Genomic DNA, 19,223 nt, shown 5'->3' with positions numbered 1-19,223 from the left:
ACATTGGGTCTTTCCTCTTCAAGTTGTTCTCCTGGTTGGGTTGCGGGGGGTGAGGGGGGATGTCAGTCTGCAAAATTTGCTAGCAGTCCCTGTGGACAGGTGAGGCCTCTGATTGCCGGTCCCGTCCTGTGCTCTGTGATCCTACTGCATTCGTGCTTTGCAAAGGCTCACAGTTTCATCAGCCCAGCCCACACCCTCTCTCCTCCCAACACAGGCTGCTTCGCCCCAGTGCGAGTAAGTAACCCCCAGCCACCCATCCCCTGGGGATGTCCTCTTCTGAACAGTTAGGTTCATCCCTCCCTTAGAGTTGGACAGACACTGAACATGGGATGTTTCTTCGATGGGAGGGTGTGACTATGTCTGAAGGACTGACCCAGGAGCAGTGGCAGGCTACCTTAGCTGCCTTCCAGCGGCACTGCCAAGCTTAAATGTTTTTAAATGTCTGCTCTCTTCCTCTGCTTTGCTGTAGACACAGAGCAGAAAACCGATTACAGACATGGAAACACCTTAGATTTTTAGGCGGTCATCTTTGAAATGGGATATTTTATTGAATGGTCTTTTTGCCTGTTGTACTGTGGTGGGAAATTGATGAAAATGAATATAGGCTAACATTAAGTTACATGTGAAGTGCTGATCACAGGGTATTTGGTACAGGAAGGTAGAGATCATCATTTTCTCCTCTGGTAGTCATTCTAAGCAACTGAGGTTCACCATTTAAGCATTTGCTCTGAGGGCCCATGCAGGAAATAGAGATGGTTTATCATTCCTCCCTTCCACAAATATTTATCAAGTGTCTACTGTGTTCTGGTTACTACACGAAGGTGGTTTCTGCACTCATGATGCTGAAGGGCTAGTGAGTTCCTACTTAACCAGATTCCCCAGATGTTTTAAGACAACACTCTAAAGTAGGTGTGATGTCGTGTTGCCCGTGTGGTCTGCCTTCTTTGTAATTTTTTTTTAAGATTTTATTTACTAATTTGACAGAGAGAGCACAAGCAGGGGGAGCAGCAGGCAGAGGGAGAGGGAGAAACAGGCTCCCCGCTGACAGGGAGCCCAATGCAGGGCTGGATCCCAGGACTCTGGGATCATGACCCTAGCCAAAGGCAAATGCTTAAATGACTGAGCCACCCAAGCGCTCCTGTAATATTTTTCAACTAGTTCTCGTTTGGCTTCAATATTGCTAGACTGTCTTGGTTGCTTTTTAACATTTAGACATGTCTTGTGGGATTTTGTATCTGATTCAATTTTGTATGTTGATGCCTTCTATGGTATGACAGTTGCCAAAACTCCAGCCTATGGGCCAAACCCAGCCTGCCGCCACCAGCATTTGTAAATAAAGTTTTATTTACAGCTACACTCATTCATTTATGTATTGCCTGTGGCTGTTTTCAGGATACAGTAGCAGAGTCATTGTGACAGACCATATGGTCCACAAAGCCAAAGATATTTACTATCAGAAAATATTTACTATACAGAAAAATACTGCTGACCTCTGGTGTACACAAAGTAGCAATAATAAGAGTGTGTGAGTGTGTGTGTGTGTGTGTGGTGCGGTGTGTACTAGCAGAGGATGAGGGGATGGGCAAGATTTGTGTTAGAATGTCAATTACGGTTTATCTTGATGAGATCAAAATGGTCCCAGTCAGAAATGACAACAGACAGATGTGGATTTGAGTCCATTTTGTCCCCTTACCTTGTGCTGATTAGCTTTTACTATTCATTCCTGCCTCCCTGTACAGAATTTATCTATGATGCATACTTTTTAGGAGAAAGGCATATGTGGGCACAAGGAAGAGAGGTGGGAGGAGGAGTCTTGGCCCATTGGTTAACCAGTGGTGAGAAAAACTGTTTTCAGGTACAAGCTGTAGATAACAAAAGAAAGGATGGAGACTGAATGGGCCTTTCTTATACCAACTAATGGCACCTATCAACATTCTGTCAAGCTGGAAGGAAAAGGAAACAAGAATAGAGCAGTAATTTCCATAAGCTGACGACGACAAGGGAAACTGAACAAGAAGCCCATTCCCCATTTTCAGCCTCTTGACAATCCCCTACTAAGTGAAAGCGCACATACGCATATCCGGTAAATGCCAGAACGCTTGGGATCTCAAAATTCATTTCACTTCCAGAGTGTTTGCAAATGATTTTCCAAGTATAATGCTTTTAAAAATACACAGCACAGTATGAGGTATCTAGAGCAGTCGGATTCATAGAGACAGCAAATAGAATGATGGTTGGCAGGGGTGAGAGAGTTAGTGTTGAATGGGGATGGAGTTTCAGATGGGGAAGATGAACAAAGTTCCCGAGGTGTAGAGGGTGGTGATGGTTACACAACAGTGTGAATGCACTTCATGCCACTGAGCTGTACAGCTAAAAACGACTTCAATGGAAAATTTCATGTTCTATATATTTTACCACCCACCACTCATTAGCCCTGTAATGCAGTGGCTGCATTCCTATTTACAGATTAGGGAAGTTGTTCGGAAACCTACCTTTTCCCCTGTATTTAGGTATTTATTTATTTATTTATTTATTTATTTAATTTTTTAAGATTTCATGTATTTATTTTTGAGAGAGAGCGAGCACCTGAGCAGGGAGGAGGGAGAGGGGAAGAGGGAGAGAATCTCAAGCAGACTCTTTGCTGAGCACAGAGCCCAACATGGGGCTGGATCTTAGGAGCCCAGGATCATGACCTAAGTGGAAACCAAGAGCCAGAATCTTAACTGACTGAGCCACCCAGGCGCGCCCCCACCCTGCACTGTATTTAGGTCAAAAGTGACTTCTAAGAATTGAGAGAGTTCAATGATACTCAATTAAGGGGCACCTGGGTGGCTCAGCCGGTTAAGCGTCTGCCTTGGGCTCAGGTCATGATCCCAGGGTCCTGGGATCGAGTGCCGCATCGGGCTTCCTGCTCAGCTTCTCCCTGCCACTCCCCCTGCTTGTGCACGCTCTGACAAATAAATCAATCTTTAAAAAAAGATTATCAATTTAGAAAGATATTTACTGTTTTTTTTAAAAGGCACAACACATTAATTCTGTAACAACAGAGATAGCCTTATGAAAGATGTCACAAAGAAAAGATAGCATGGTAGGCTTGCCTTTCTTGTCTCTACTCCTAGAAATGACTTTTTTTTTTATGTGGATTCTAGGAAAGAAACCTTGACTGGTTCCCCAGGATGAGAGCCATGTCCTTGGTCAGCAGCGACTCTGAAGGAGAGCAGAATGAGCTGAGGAACCTGCAGGAGAAGCTGGAGTCCACCATGAAGCTGGTCACTAACCTTTCCGGCCAGCTGTCGGAATTAAAGGATCAGGTAAAGAAAAGATACCCCATCTGCTCCCTAAACACACACACACACCATTACCAGACACACCAAATTTGCTGAGGCAAAATCAGTAGTGCTCATGTTAAAATGCTGACGTTTCCATCACGTGGATGTAGAAAAGGAACCCGGGGCACAGAGAACAAACTCGCCTAGTCTACCAGTTTCCCCTCCAGCCCTCCTTCACTGCCCTTTTAAAGGATAAGCCCATAACACTACTTGCAGTGCTAGTATAAGGCTTTAATAGGAAAAACAAAACCAGAAAATGGGAGCGTGCAAATGACTTCAGTGAAGTGCTGTACAGAAAACATGACCTGTAAAGCCGTACTCTTTTTACTTTACTTACAGATTAAAAGCTGTTTCTAGTTTTGCTTTCTGGCCCTCAAATCTATCAACCCTTCACTCAAGATACTTAAATTCAGCATCCCAGGATAAACCATACTTCTGGGAAAGCTCCTTTTGGTTCATTCATTGGCCAAATCCTTACTGAGTGGCCATCGTAGTCCAGGCATTATGCCAGGTGCTGGGGATGAAGCCACGAACAATCTAGACCTATCCCTGCTCCCACAGCGCGTAACAGTCTACAAAGTACCACTCCATCCTGCTCCCTGTCCCTAAGGTGAACACTTGCCCCTTGAAGAAAGTTAAGGAGGGGAGTAGGTTTGTAGCAAACCCTATGTACTTTTTTCCTCCTTCTGATTCCCTTAAAATGAACAGTCACCGGGTGGTTATGTGGTGACAGGATGCCGCTGTGTCGGGGAGGGGGGGCGGTGAGCAGCTGCTGTGCCAAGCTGACGGGATAATCCGGCACAGACGTGAGAACAGGTCAGCAGGCTGGATGGTTTCTGAAAGTTTTTTAATCAACTCCGTAGACAAGATTATAAATTTTGCACAGCCAAAGTTGTCAGGCAAGGCTGCCTTGGAGGTAAGTGGCAAGGTGTACCCACAGGTGATTTTTTACTCATAGGCACATAGCCAGTGAACACCCCATCTAGAATAAACTCTTCTTGGCGACAGTCTGTAGAGCGATTGTAACGATCCTACTTTGAATTATATTTCTTTTCCAACTAAATTATTACAAACTGTGCCCCCACATATACCATTTGGCCTCCAAGTTCTTTTCTTTGACTTGTGTTAAGATGCAAATAAAAGAGGGGCATCTGGGTGGCTCAGTTGGTTAAGCGACTGCCTTCGGCTCAGGTCATGATCCTGGGGTCCTGGGATCGAGCCCCACATCGGGCTCCCTGCTCCGCAGGAAGCCTGCTTCTCCCTCTCCCACTCCCCCGCTTGTGTTCCCCCTCATGCTGTCTCTCTCTGTCAATTAAATAAAATATTTTAAAAAAATAAATATAAAAGAGACTAAGGACAACCGCAAGGCTTATTTATGAAGGCTGTCTCTAGCGCTGAGCTTGGTGGCCACCTGAAGTGAATAACCTAAATGAGTAAAACTAATGAGAATCTAACTAGATTGCTTTGCTGCTGCTTTTATTAACTCTGTACCCTTCTGTGACACACTTGACAAATGTTCCAGAGAACTGAACGGCTTGCGGAGCACCGCTGCCGCGGCTTCCATGCGCCCCTCTGCGGAGCCGAGGGGACGTCTTACCACGTCCAGCAACGCCTTAGTTACCGTCTCCCTTTGGAGAGGGCTGTGGCGACAAGAATCTTAGTCAAATCCGAGGTTTTAAAAAACCTTCCGGAAACTGATCTAAGACAGACTTCAATAAAGGAACTGTTGAGCTCCCGTTAAAATGGTCACAGGAGCGAGGTGAGCTGAGGAATTCGCGGGGGGCTTCCGAGGTGCAGGAGGGCATCCAGAACCACAGAGGTCCTCCCGCCTCACTCACTCATTGTATTGATGAGGGTACCGAGGTGCACAGAAGGCTCCTAGGAAGCTTCCCAAACTCTCTAGGACAGTGCCAGGGCTGCAACTCCTGATTCTCCCGTGTGGGTTTGATTTTTGTATGTCGTATTTTTGTTTTCATTTGTTTTGTCACTGTACCCAGTTTGCCTTTCAGGTTGGCTGTTTAAATTCTACAATTTTTTTTTTTTTTTAAGAGCCTTAAAGTTTCCAAAGTTGCCTCCCACACTTGAGCGCTGTGGAGGATACCTTCACGGCCATTTTACGTAGCTATGCATAGTAGAAACTTGGCATTTTTAAAATCTAAGGTAGAACTGTTTCCATTAAGCCTAAATTTCGGCTTAAACAAAATACGTAAAACTTCATTACATAGGGACTAGGGTTCATTAAGTGACATTAAAGCCAGTATGGTTTAAACTGCTTGGTTTGGGCCCTTTTAATATTTTTTGTCTTAACGTTGGCAGTTGGACCGAAAGCCCTTCCCCTATGAATGCATATGAACCATTTTTCCTTGGAAGACACTATAAGCTAAAAAGAAGTATGAGGAAACCAGTAATATACTCTCAAGTGCTTACCAGGATTGATCTGCTTAGGTTTTAAGGTGCTCAGGAAAAATTCACAGCTGCTTTTATTGGGGAAATGTGTTTCTTCCCAAAGGAATTAATCAACATTTTCTTTTGATTATGTAACTTTTAACAAACCTTTAAGGCCATTTGTTTAAGAATCAACATACTGAAAATTTGGGGGAATTTTACTAAATTTGGTGTAATAGCAATCATAAAAATTTTTTAAATTGTTCTGCATAAAAAATCATGCAGATATGTAGAGTTGCTGGTTCTTAAATGGCAATTGTAAGAATTCCTGCCCTCTGAAGAAAAAAATTTTTGAATTAAAAAATAAAAGCCTAGAAATGATTATAGTGAGCAAGAAACTCTGTTTCTAAAACTGCTATGAAAGAATACCATTCACTGGTAAAAGTGCTGGGAAACACAAAAATTGCTTCATCACTGAGCTATTTTTTTCGATCTTCTGGCCCAAAAAGCACCATAATGGAGCAATGATAGTTTATAAATGTGAATGTCTTTGGTTTTAATCTGTACTGCTATTGACCTCTTTGGTAGTTGTTTTCTTAAAATACCAATTTGAGGAGAAAAAGTTCTTGTGAAGGATCAAAGTTAAAAACCTGGTTGGTGGTGTCACTTTTCCTACTACTGCCAGGAACAGTTAAGAATTGCTATTCTAAGTGTTAATGATGCATCGCATCTTGAAGTTTCCCCTCCCAAGAGATTCCGAATACTAAATGTGATTCTCTTAACATTCCAAGGAGGAGAACTGATGTAAGAACCTACATTTTTTTTTTTTTTGCATGTTTTCTTCATAATGCAAAAGAGCAAATATCGAAGAGGCTTCACTTTATTGAAAATGTGACTGGCTTCCTATGGGACAGTAACCCTTATGTGTTAGGAATACGAACAGTGCTTGAAAATTCAGATCACATTAGCATGTTCCTGTTTGGCACTTTTCATGCAAGATGGTTATCTTGTGAACATTAACTGCTTAAGGAAGGGAGGAATAACAAAAGATTAGAATAATTAGATTAGATTAGAATAATTGCCTACAGTTGGAAAATGGAATGAGTGCCTCTGTTCCTTACCCTGTTCTGGAACCTCAAAGGGGGACTAAGGTAACCACTGCCCTCTAGGGTCCCATAATCTAGCAAGAAAGACAGGAATATAGACCCCTGACAGTATGATACAGTGTGGAAAGTTGTACAACCCACTCGAGACATGAAGACCGCTTGATGGGAGCACAGAGGAGGAGGCATTTAGTCCTGTGTGTGGCTTGGAGTAAGGAAGGACTAGAGCCTGTACAAGTAGGTGACTTCTGAGCTGGCAGAGAATGCAGCAGGGGGCATCCCAGGAGAGGAATCAGCATGAGCAAAGGCATGAGAACACATGGCATGCTCCAGGAACGGCACTATGTTCTGGTTAATTCAGTTCGTTCTTTGAACCACCACTTGTGAAATCGGATGTGCAAGGTGCAGCCCTAGGACCGGGGTTACAAAGGTAAATAGAACCTGTTCTCTTTCTACACCTAACAGGCTAGAGTGGGAAACAAATCAGTAAACCGTTAACTGAGAATTCAACCCTGTAAGTATGTAATGGAGGTATGAACAGCCTGGGAAAGAAGGAAAGCAATTCAGTCAACTTGATCTCTGGGAGAGAATTCATTATGCCACAGAAGCCTCAGAGGTGGTACTGCAAGAGCTTGAGTTCAGAGTTTGAGGAAGTCTCTACCAGGTGAAACAGAGGAACAGAGTATTAGGGATCAGCTCAGAGTGTGAACAAGTATCTGTACGTTGACATTAAATTAACATAAGTGTGTCTGAGAGTTGTGCTGGGTTTTTTTCTTAGTATTTTAGGCTCATTGTTAGAAACATGGCTGATGGGCGCCTGGGTGGCTCAGATGGTTAAGCGTCTGCCTTCGGCTCAGGTCATGATCCCAGGGTCCTGGGATCGAGTCCCGCATCGGACTCCCTGCTCCTTGGGAGCCTGCTTCTCCCTCTGCCTCTCTCTCTCTCTCTCTCTCATGAATAAATAAATAAAATCTTAAAAAAAAAAAAGAAAAAAGAAACATGGCTGATTTTAGAGTTTCCCAGCTGTTTAGAATCTGAGTAGCCAAGACCTTGCTGTGACAGGAAAGCAGTTTTTCGGACTCTTGATCCGTTAGAAACCAGATCGTGGCATCCACGTGCTGCTGCTGAGCGGTCCTTCCTCTGCCAGCCTTCTGTCACTGAGGCCAGTGCTGGGAGGTGAAATGTGCTCGTGTGCGCTCTACCCTTAGCGTTGTCGTAAGAGATCTTTCCGACGTTTGGCTGCATCTGATTTGTGAAGCTACAGTATTCTTTGCTTCTCATTTAGACGGAGTCAAAAGAAGGAATGCTAACATTCAAGCTAGTTTTTATATTCAGAGAGATAGGAAGAAGAGTACTGCTTGAAATGTTTATCCTTTAGTTAAATGGGAATTTTGAGGATTTTAAATGAAACAGATTTTTCAGCATTCATATTTTGAATATAGTTACCTTAGATCAGAATCTGATGGATCTTTTTGAGTCAGTTTTGTTTCAAATGTCCAGAGAATACTATGTGAGAATATGAAGATTCACTTTGGTCATTATATTTATTTGCTTTGATAAAGGTAACAGCAACAGGTAATACACTTTAAGAATTTATACACACACACGCGTATTTTATACACAGTTTGTGTGTGCATTATGTAGATAGGTAAGTAGGTAGAATTGAGCCCATAAAGCCAGAAGTTACATGAGACCGTGCACTAGTGGGCCAGGGAAACCTAACTGGCCACAGTGTTGACCTTGAGTTTTTACAGGCCAGATTTAGGCTTTACGGCTTTTATTTTTGTTTCCTTATAATCATAATTGGATGATGACCACTGTCAAAAGAGCCAAGTCCTTTAGCAGTTGCCCTATTCCTTCTCACTTATTAGTCACTTAAGTGACAGCTATTCTAAAAGGCCAGGGTTTAATGAAAACAGAATTCAGAGAAATGTGTGTGCCTCTACTGTGCTCAGCTATAATCTTCTCCAATATCTTGTTTGAGAAAAATGATATATGTACCCAAGATACTTTGTGTTCAAGAATATGAAAATACACCTGAAGTGATCTTTGACCCATTTCAGAGAGACTCCATGAAAAGTTCTTCTAGAGCAGCAATGTGGTCCCAGAGCAGCAACATAAACCTCACTTGTTAGAAATGCAAATTCATGGGCCCTACCCCAGGCCTACTGAATCAGAAACTCTGTTTGTGGGCCCTTTGATCTGTCTTAACAAACCTTCTGTGTGATTCTGGCTTATGCCAAAGTTGAAGAACCACTATTCTACAGAAATAGAAAACAAAATTAGATAGGTATGTACTGGGTACTTGAAATTACCAGGAATAGGACTGCCTGAGAAAAGAAGATGGCCACTAACCTACATGAGGAGGGAGTTTAAAGGTTTAGGAGGGAGGGCGGGTGATGTGATCATTATCTTAGAAAGGCAAACCTAGAAAGTTAGAATAGGAGCAGCAATGAGGTGTCAGGTGATGGCTGCCGAAGTGGGAAGGGAGGTGTGCCATCAGCTGAACTCTTGTTGGTTATAGGAAATACAGTGTAGAGGCTTTTCTATTTAAGAGAATGAATAGCCAACAGATTGAAAGTTAAAAGCTGATGGAACCAACAGGCATGAACATGTGCAAACATAAAAGGTTATCTCAAATGCAAGTAGTTATTTATAGAAAAATTACAGAAAAGGTGCCAACTTTGACAGCTGAAAGACCTCAGTAACTTTAAATGAAAGTATTTAAATAAAGTAGCCTTCAATAGGGATTGAGCCCCCCCAGGATTCCTAAATCCATTAGAATGCTTGAGATTGTTAAACTTCGTGAAGTTGTACTAGATTCCCTCTCAGGGTTAACTGCCAAGGGAAGAGTGAGTGTGTGTGTCCATCTGTGTGTCCGTCAGTTGGGGAAGGAAGGAGGAAATCTGAGCTAAGTATCTGAAGTATCAGGCAGTAAGATTAATGAATTACAGACTACAGTAATCTAATTGTGCATTTATCCCACATGTCAAAGTAGGTTCTCTCAGCTGAATCTGTGAAGTATAGTGTAGTGTGTAACACTTAAGATTTGTCATTCATCTAAGGAAACTTCAGAGGCTAGCTGGAATATCCTAATTCAATTCTTTATAAAAAGCTACCTTTTGGAAATATTCACTCCTTGTAAATTCTAACAGAAGGCACTTCAAAGGAGCCTAAAAACAGTATTTTGATTTAAAAGAAAACTGCCATGTTTTGAATAAGTAACCACTTTAAAAATTGAACCTAGGTAAGCTATTCTTGTTTTATGTGCTCTCAGGATATTTTGTACCAAAAATTAGTCCAAGGGAAAACTGAGATTTAAGCATCTATGTGACACTCTCCCAAGAAGTTTACATATATCTGTTCAATTCTCCACCTATGAGATAGGAATTATCATCCTTATTGTGTGAGTGAAGAAACAGACTTTGAGAAGCTAAATAACATAGAAACATAAGGAAATGGGTCTGATTCCAAAGCCCACGTTCTTTTTACCAGGATACCTAATTCATCTCTGACTTTAGGAAACCAAAAATCTACATGCAGGACCTATGGCCACTTGTAGACAACAATTTTATCTAATATATATATCATCATAGCCTTTTTATCTTAATTGGCTTAAATGCCCAGCATCAAATCCAGAGCTAGGACCAACTGGTTAAGAAAATGTTAATGCAGAGAACTAAATGTGCCCTAAAATACCTAGAACAGAGCTAGCTACCCATCAATATGAGAAGTGATCTAGTTCAGCAGCCAAATGAATAGTAACCTCTTGTGTGGGGTTTTGAAAGCACGTTTTCATTTGACCAGTCTTTCCTGAGCTTAATCAGTCCTGTGTCTGTGTGTGGCAAAGAACAGACCCCACTGAGTGCCTAAAGCATTGTTTATGACATGTAGTCACTCTGGATCTCAGTGACATGTGAGGACATTCCTTGTCTTCCTCAAAGTACTACATCATTTTTTTTCCCCTCTCAAACCAGAATTACTCTGCAATTATTGAGTAATGAAATCAGGACCCCCTGAAGACCATGGACATAGTCCCTCTCAAACCTAGGATTCTAAACACACTGCTTTTCTTGATAGTTTGGTGTGCCGTCACCCCACACAGAGCCACCATTTTCCAATGAGCCTTTAAATCATTTGGAAATGGATTTGAGAAACAAGAATCCTGTGCTTTTACCGTTTTTTTGTTTCTTCATGAAACAAACAGCGCAATACTTCTGAATGCCACATTGCATGACTAGGTCACAGAATTCCCCATTCTGCCTAGGAAGCTGTCCCTTTTGAAGTTCTGTGTGTTTGATTTAGTGACGGTACACTATTTGTAGAAAGTGGGTTTCAGTATAAACCATAACCACAGAGGTAAATCTATGGTTCAGTGTATGATCTGACGTACAGGAAGTGTCTGGGTCTAATGATGAAACTTTTTAACTTTCCAGATGACAGAACAAAGGAAGCAGAAACAAAGAATTGGTCTTCTAGGACATCCTCCTCATATGAATGTCAACCCACAGCAACCAGCATAAGCAAATGAAATAAAGGAATCTCCTGTACCTTTTCTAATTATTATTAGTGTGGGTATGGCTACTTAGTTCTGATTCACCCACAAAGGTGACATTAATGCCTAGTACATTTGTAAATAATCAGTTTTATACTGTATGTATATGATTGCTACTCTAAAGGTTTGGATATATGTATTGTAACTAGAATTGTTGGCATGATGAAATTTCATTTGTGCCAAAAATATTAAAAATGCCTTTTTTGGAAGGACTAAAGAAAGCATCTGATTTGCACTTGAACCAGATTATAGATTTAAAAGTATATGACCTGTATTTTGTATTTAAAACTAGAATAGCCAGTATTTATGTTTTTTATAAAACTGTGCAATACGAATTATGCAATCACAATGAATTTGTAACTCCTGAGTGTCCTAAAGGGAGTGCACATCTTTGAAGCTGGTGTGTTAATACTATGTAATAAATGGTTAAATATCAAAGGATGCTGCTGCCAAAATCATATGAATAGTGAGTTTCCGGCCCCTGGGCGTTTTGTACCATATACTTCTCTGTGGTGATACTGTTTCTCGTTGCTGGTGGCATTAGGGCCTCTGTCTAATAGTGACAGTGCTCCAAGTCAGCATTCATTTTAAGAAAAGCAACTTTAGTTTCAAAGATAATTTTAAGCTTCCGAACTGATCATTTAAACTTTAAGTAAGAGCTAAATTAGAAGCTCAGACTTTAGCTTGTGAAGTTAATGAATTTTTGAAAGGGAACTTTTTATGCAACATTTGGAATAAATGCATACTGCTGGCCAATCAGTGTCCTCTCCAAGGTGAATTCTGGTGTCACGCAATAAAGAAATGAATAACTGATGGTGTCTAGATTATCTAGTCCAAACAGTAGAGTTGATTTTTTTCTTCATCTGAACCAACATGCTACAGTAGCTAAGAAGTATTTAAACTATATACATCCATATAAAGATGAAATATGATCTATCCCATTAGAACTCATAGTTGAACACTGACATGTTATTCTTGTGAAAGAGCCACATTTTGGTTTTATTTCCTTGTCACATGATTTCTTTCCTTGATGGATGAAAAGTATGAAAGGAAACTTTTATATCTGTTGCCTAGTTTTGTACATGGATCTCATTTTACAAGAGAATCTCTCTGCAAAAAAAAGTTTAAAAATGTACTGAAAGCAGAGTTCTGAAATGAGTAAAGTTTGTAAATGCATATATGAAAATAAATATTTAATGATGCAGAATAATATACAGTGGTGGACTGGTGGCTTTCATTTTGGCATTTCTTTGTGTCTTAACAGCTGTTCCAATTACTTATTTTCCTTGGGACCAATTTAAAGTGCAACTGGTTCGGTTACCAGATTAATTCTGAAAATGTTTACCTGATTAGCGAGTGATCAGGGAGTGTTTAATACGATGTTCATTCATTTTTCTAGAGCGGCTGCCAAGCAGACTGTCCTGAGCAGCGAGCACCAGGGCACGCGGAGGGAAAGTCAGGGGTGGGCTCTGATGAGGCCCCGGCCTCCTGGGCTTTCCTGGGACTCGAGGGCTCTGACTTGCTGTCTGCAATAAAACAGTGGCCGTTTGTTTTACTTCGTGTCCAGTGGTTGGAGGCCTTCAGCAAGACTGTCAAAAATGTTTCACAGAGCTGACTCGTCTATCCAAAGGTAGTAAAACTCGTTCCCTCCTCAAAGCAATGCCTGCCTGCTTGCTCTTTTAACACTGATTCTCTCTGTGCTTTGGTAAATACGAATAATTACCACCCAACGTTGGGAACTAGGTCAGGATTGAGTTCCAGTTAAATGACTAGTTTCATAACCAATGCTTCTACGTTATAAATTTGATAACTTAAAAAAACAAATGAATAATTTTCCAGTCAATGCAGTGTATCTCCGTATTTTTCCGTAATAAGGCAAACCCAAGATAGACACACACTTGAGCCTGTAAACAAAAGCGCCGTCTCTGTTGGAGGCCACCACCTGCGCTTGAGCCAGCGAGGACTTGCTCCTCCTCGGGGTTCTCTTTGACCTCTTGTGCTGCCCAGCACCGCACGGCAGTGTGTGTGTGGTTTGTCTCCCCAGTCCCATCCAGTTCACTGGAAAGTTCTGCATTGACATGTCCAGGTTGCAGCGTTTACAGGTTTGTCATGTTTCATCTGAATCCTGTCGCTTAAGATCTAAATCTTCCTTCAATTTGCCAGCTTCAGCAGAAAATAAATGGAATTGGAATGCCACTCCACCCTGTATGTGGCAGATCCTACCCTGGGAGTTTGGGTGTGAACACAAAGCTAGTATAATTGAAACATAAAATCTGAAGTTAAAACTTCTATAGCCTTTGATGTGTAATTGTGATTTCACCTTTCTCCAGATGTTGCTTTTTCAAACACTTCTATTTCAAGGATAGAGGTCCACATCGCCTTCAAATTTGCCTGGTATTATCAGGCTGAGTAACAAATGTGGTAATAGAGTGCTAATATGCAAGAAAGTCTTTTTGGCTTTATTTAATTTTAAAAGGTTGCTGTAGCACCAATCCAAAATTCCAGATTTTATCAATTTCCTTAAATAAACCATTTGTTAAATCAAAGGATCTGGGAAATTCCATTCCACTTTTCTAAAATTTATAATATCTTGCCCTTTGCTACTTCTGTATATAAAACTGTGTACTGATAAACCTTCTTTTCCCCTACAAAGAAAGCTTCTACTCTTTGCTGGGTCCTAAAGCTTTAAATGCTATTCCATCCAATTTTTCTTAGTACTGTATCTGTCTCTACTCACCCCACACACATACAAAATACAACTTCTTTTATTTCATTCTTTAAAAATTTGATTCAACTTAATTGTTTTGTTTCCAAGTTCATGCTTCTTATTCGTTGTTCTTCACTCAGCCAATTTTTTTATTTGGTTGTACTTTCTGAAAATGGATTGCTTGATTTGGGTCCTATAAAAACTGCTCTTTCATCCTGTTTAAATATTTCCTAACATAAATTATAAAGCAAGCATACTTTATTTCTGGAAGCTAACCAACAGTCTATGCAGTAGAGCAAACTAAACAAAGCTTTACTTATGTGCTAGTGGGACATTATCAAGATCTTCACAGTAAACTAAGGAATTAACCTGTTAAAAATTCAATTCTAGATTTCTCTATCCTCCTACTGAGGATGGTCTACTATCCTCCTACTGAGGATGGTCTACTATCCTCCTACTGAGCATGATAATGCATGAATGAGAAATAGCCTGGAAATTTCTGACAGTTATTTTAAGGCTGACTTCTGGGCTGCAGAGATGGAAATTTACTCCTTCAAAAATACTAAATACAAAAGGGGCATAACTACATACTTCTAGAAGTAGAGTTGGTTTTTGCTAAAATAATGTTTTTACAGATTTTAAAGGACAGAATAGGTACTTGATAGAAGGTGTAAATTATATGACAATAAAAGTCACTTTTATAGAAGACAGGATATTACAAAGGTCTCCTACAGAAGGCTCTTGAGACAATATGCTGTATCTACCAAACCATACAGCAGGAGTGAAACTCATTTCAAAGATAAGAAATCGAGAGACTTAGAGGGGCGCTCGGCTGGCTCTGGCGGTAGAGCATGCGACTCTTGATCTCAGGGTCATGAGTTCGAGCCCCATGTTGAGCACAGAGATTAAGAAAAAAAAAAGAAGAGAGAGAAAAGAAATTGAGACTTAGAGAGGTAAAGCAACTGGCCTAAGGACTCAGTTCCAGAATAAACAAAGGTCTCCTGACTTAGCCAAATACAGAGAGCATTCTTCCCACTTACTACCTGTCTTCCAGAATGGGACTGTAATATCTCATGAGAAATCAGTTTTCCACAAGAGTTCTCCCTTCACAGAAAGTGCTTAGGGAGAATTGTGCTTTGTCCTACGATGCAAATCGACTTGCTTTTCTTTACAAACCTATTTTTATAAGGGATCTACAAGTTAGAAAGTACTGAATATGAATACTTTGTCAAGACTGAAAACTGTGGCAAAGGTAAGCAGCTCCTAAAATCTCTCTTTTACAACTACCAATCTCATAGAATACTTCTTACTTAACTGCATTTTTCAGAAGGAGAATCTGTTCTCTCAATGAGGGTGGCTTCCTCCTAGTGAAAACATTCAGATACAGATCACTGGCATCCTATCCTACCACAGAAGTAGGTGTTTATTAGCAAACCCCACTTTGCTCTTGTTCAGTATACTGATAATTTGCTAACAATCAACTAGAGTGTTGGAAAACCCCCATAAAGATTTCAATTTTACAGAAAGTACCCAAAATTCCACCAGTTTTGCATCACAAAGTAGTGGTTAAAGTAAAGTTTTGAGTAAAATGCCATGTGTGTGGTTTTTGTGGGTGGTTGCAGCTCAAAACGACTATTAGGCCTCATCAGTTATCTACAGGGGAGAGCTATGATGGCAATTATAAATTAAGACAATTATGATTATCATAACTTTTTTTTCTTCTTTGGCAATATATACCACATTGGTAATTCTTGCAACCTAACGACAACTCAGAATCATAACTAGCCTTTAAGTGTGGGCCCCCAAAACCTGCCAAAATAAAGAAAATAAAAAGGTCGATCCCTAGGGGGTTTTGACATGTGGTCAACTCCCAACAATGCTTATGGACTATGGGTTCTCCAGGTGCCGGTATTTTAAACTCATCTGGTAAAACAAATCTCTAGCTTACTGGGGGTACCACATTTTAAAGAGAGAAAAATTTACCAAAGGAGAAACTTAAAATACTTTAAGGTCATGACAAACCAGTGTGAAAGAGAATCCTAACACCTAGAAGTGAAACTGCATCATCCACCCAGCCTGGAAAGAAAAAAGAAAGCTAAAAACCACTATAGAATAAGAATGCAGAGTTTGAGAAAACCCCTAAGGTGAATTGTGAACAACAACAAAAAAAAAGAGCCCCCACAACATAAGAAATGCATACTGTATGCAAGAACCACTAATGGAAAGAGTTTGCCAGCATTTCTGTAATTACCTCACAAAAAATGGTTAGTCCCATGTAAAGAATGGAACTTTCAACAATCCAGGAATTTAACTGTTCATTCCAGAACTCAAGTTATTTAATCTTTTTTCATATGCTTGTCAGCTATAGCATCTCATCAAGTCTTGTCAGAAGCTTTCTGTACGAGTTCTCTGGAAGAACAAAAATTGAGATTTGGTATGAAACTGGGACAAGGAGCCCAGAAGCGCACAAGTCTTGGGGGCTAAGCATTGACTCACTTCAGAGCCCACAGGGCAGCACAGTGGGATGAAAAGAACAAGGACCTTGAAGTTGGTTGAGAGTCTTCGTACCAGCTCTGCCACTTCAGTGCTATGACTTCGAGCAAGTCCTTTAATCACTATAATTGTCACACCCCATCTAAAGAATGGACATCACCACTTACTCCTTTGGGCAATAATGAGCATTAAAGACACTTGAGCATGTCAAGTGTCTCTCTATATATATCCAATACATGCTCTTACCCATTTCTTTGCAACATAATCACTTCCTTTCTCATACCTATCCACAATCTCAGCCAAATAGTAAATGACCAAAGATGCTTTCTGTTCCTACCAAATGGGCCTGATACTACTGTAGGATCCTAAATCCTCATGTTTGAACATGACACGTTGGGATCACATTGAGTCATTTTTTAAAATTGTATCTCTAACATCCAAACTATGTCTTAACTACCAATCTGAACTGAATTTATACAGAAAGGAAACTATCCCAGCTTATGACTTCCAGATAATTATTCTCATATTTGTGATCAGTGTTGAATTCAAATCTGACTTTTCAAAATATTCTTCATAGAAAGATGTTTTATCTTCTGGAGGATGATGTGTTTCCTTAGTTTATGAAATGCTTTCTCTTTTTTTTTTAAGATTTTATTTATTTTTATTATTTGAGAGCGAGAGAGAGCAGGAGCGGGATGAAGGCAGAGGGAGAAGCAGACTCCCGGCTGAGCAGGGAGCCCGATGCGGGATTCAATCCCACGACTCCAGGATCATGACCTGAGCCGAAGGCAGATGCTTAACCAACTGAGCCAGCCAGGTGCCCAGTTTATGAAATGCTTTCACCTACATTCTCATTTACACCTCCCATTATCCCTGACATCTGCATGGTGCTAAATTATTCCATCTGTCATTTAACATGCAAATGCATATTTTAGACCAGATCCCACATAACGGTGGAGAGCCCAGCACTCCTAAGGAGGATCCTAAGGAGGGTGCTTAGAAGTTCCTAATGACTCCTTGTCACTTCTGATCCTAAACCCCAAATGCAACCTGATTCTCATCATCTGCCCTCTCTTTCACTTCACACCTACTGCTGACACAGCCTGCTCTACTCTCTGTCCCCAAAACACATTAACATCTGGGTGTCATGCAAGCAGATCTTCATGGGAGGAAGATTATAACAGCGAATAGGAAACAACTTAAAATTGAGAATCGGACATCAAAGCCCACTCCCCCTTCCTTCTCTGCCACTGGAGGAGCAACTTCTCACGTCTACCTTACTGCTGGGCCCACTCTCTTACCACTCCTGCCCAAACAAAAGCATAATTAAAAAATTCCCTCCAGCCTCAATTAAAAACAAAAACTTCTTGTTTCTTTACCATGCAGAGCAATTTCAACCCCCAGGTCCCAACCACTCCTATCTAAATTAGCCCTTTACCTTGACCACACCAAACCAAACCAACCAACCAACAAAAAACATAATTCCATTGTCCTTAGCTTCCAACTCAAAGATTGACCACTTTTTAAAGTAGCTTTTTTTTTTTTCCCTTCCTGATACATCCCTATCTTAAAGAAGAAAAAATCCATTTAGAAAGGCTAAGTGATTTGGTCCAAATAGAACCTGGGACCTAGGATTCCAGGGCCGATCATGTGATCTTATCCACATTCGTGGACGCCGCTGCTTCACTCTGCAAGGTGCGGTCCTGCTGATAAGGTGCTGAGGCCTCCCCTTCTTCCCTGCCCACCTGTTTGGGGAAAATCTGTACCAGCTAAAAATTCTGAGACACAAAGGAATGTAAAAGTTCTTAAGGGTCATGGCTGCACTAGTTCATTTCTGTACCATGGGTCCCTAGCACGGTTCCTGCCAAAGGTGTTCAATACATGAGGGGAGGGAAAATATTTGCAAATCTTCACTTAATCTGCTCAAGGGTTTTGGAGCCAAGGCCAATTAGGAGTCTTTCAGTAAAGAAGGGGTATCTAGTAGCGGCCCCAAGGGTGTTACATATAGAACAGTCACTACTCCTTTTGCTGCTAATTGACCATTTAATCCTACAACTAATGATTAACTGGAATGCCTCTGGCTCCTACAGCCCCGCTTCACAACTCAAGACCATCTTCCACTCCACTGCTCCCTCTAACCTAGTGACCCCCCACCTCTCCCTTCTTTCAATTCTTTAACAGGTTAACGCGTGACTGTGTTGTCTCCATGAAGGCGCAAATTCAGACGCACGCATACTCCCACGCTCCCCTCTCCACCACAGCCCCTCGTCTAACAACACTAAAAGACACCTTCCCTCCATGATCCGTGGAGTGCTGTAGCAGTTCTCAGAGGGTCCGCAAAGAGACAGAACACAATTTAGGTAACAGAAGGAAGTGAGGGCCATTTTGGGTAACAAAGAATTATGGTTCATTTACATATGAACATACATACAACATGGATGAATCTCAAAAGCATTACGTGAAACAACTTAAGTCAGATTTGAAAGGCTACATAATGTGTCATTCCCTGTATATGACATTCCAGAAAAAGCAAAACTACAGGGACAGAAATCAGATCAGTGGTTGCCAGATACAGGAAGTATGAGAAAGGGATCTATTACAAAGGGACACTAGGGAAATATATTGGATAATGGAAAGATCTTCGGTGTGTT

At 41.0% G+C, this 19,223-nt stretch overlaps 1 protein-coding gene and 1 long non-coding RNA gene across 9 annotated transcripts in view; one reads left to right on the top strand and one right to left on the bottom strand.

Moving 5' to 3' along the window:
- LOC123833610 (uncharacterized) overlaps positions 1-19,223 on the bottom strand; it is a 47,977-nt gene that overhangs the window by 14,353 nt on the left and 14,401 nt on the right. The gene's annotated exons all lie outside the window — the stretch shown is intronic.
- Positions 1-19,223, top strand: part of ITPR1 (inositol 1,4,5-trisphosphate receptor type 1) — a 338,656-nt gene that overhangs the window by 317,010 nt on the left and 2,423 nt on the right. For 3 of the 8 annotated variants that reach the window (XM_064593523.1, XM_064593524.1, XM_064593521.1), the window contains 2 exons: positions 3,150-3,311; positions 12,772-14,290. In XM_064593523.1, the coding sequence (XP_064449593.1) occupies positions 3,150-3,311; positions 12,772-12,987 (378 nt within the window). In that variant the 3' untranslated portion in view covers positions 12,988-14,290. Of the gene's footprint in view, positions 1-3,149; positions 3,312-11,253; positions 12,585-12,771; positions 14,291-19,223 lie in introns of those variants that run through there. The other 5 variants (XM_064593526.1, XM_045861936.3, XM_045861935.3 and 2 more) reach the window with 3 other exon arrangements.

Source organism: Mirounga angustirostris, unplaced genomic scaffold (genome assembly GCF_029215605.1).
Source record: "Mirounga angustirostris isolate CCGP_5_RB_7025 unplaced genomic scaffold, mMirAng1.0.hap1 SCAF_1, whole genome shotgun sequence".
Classification (NCBI taxonomy): Eukaryota; Metazoa; Chordata; class Mammalia; order Carnivora; family Phocidae; genus Mirounga; species Mirounga angustirostris.
This window is presented reverse-complemented; position numbering and strand designations above follow the sequence as displayed.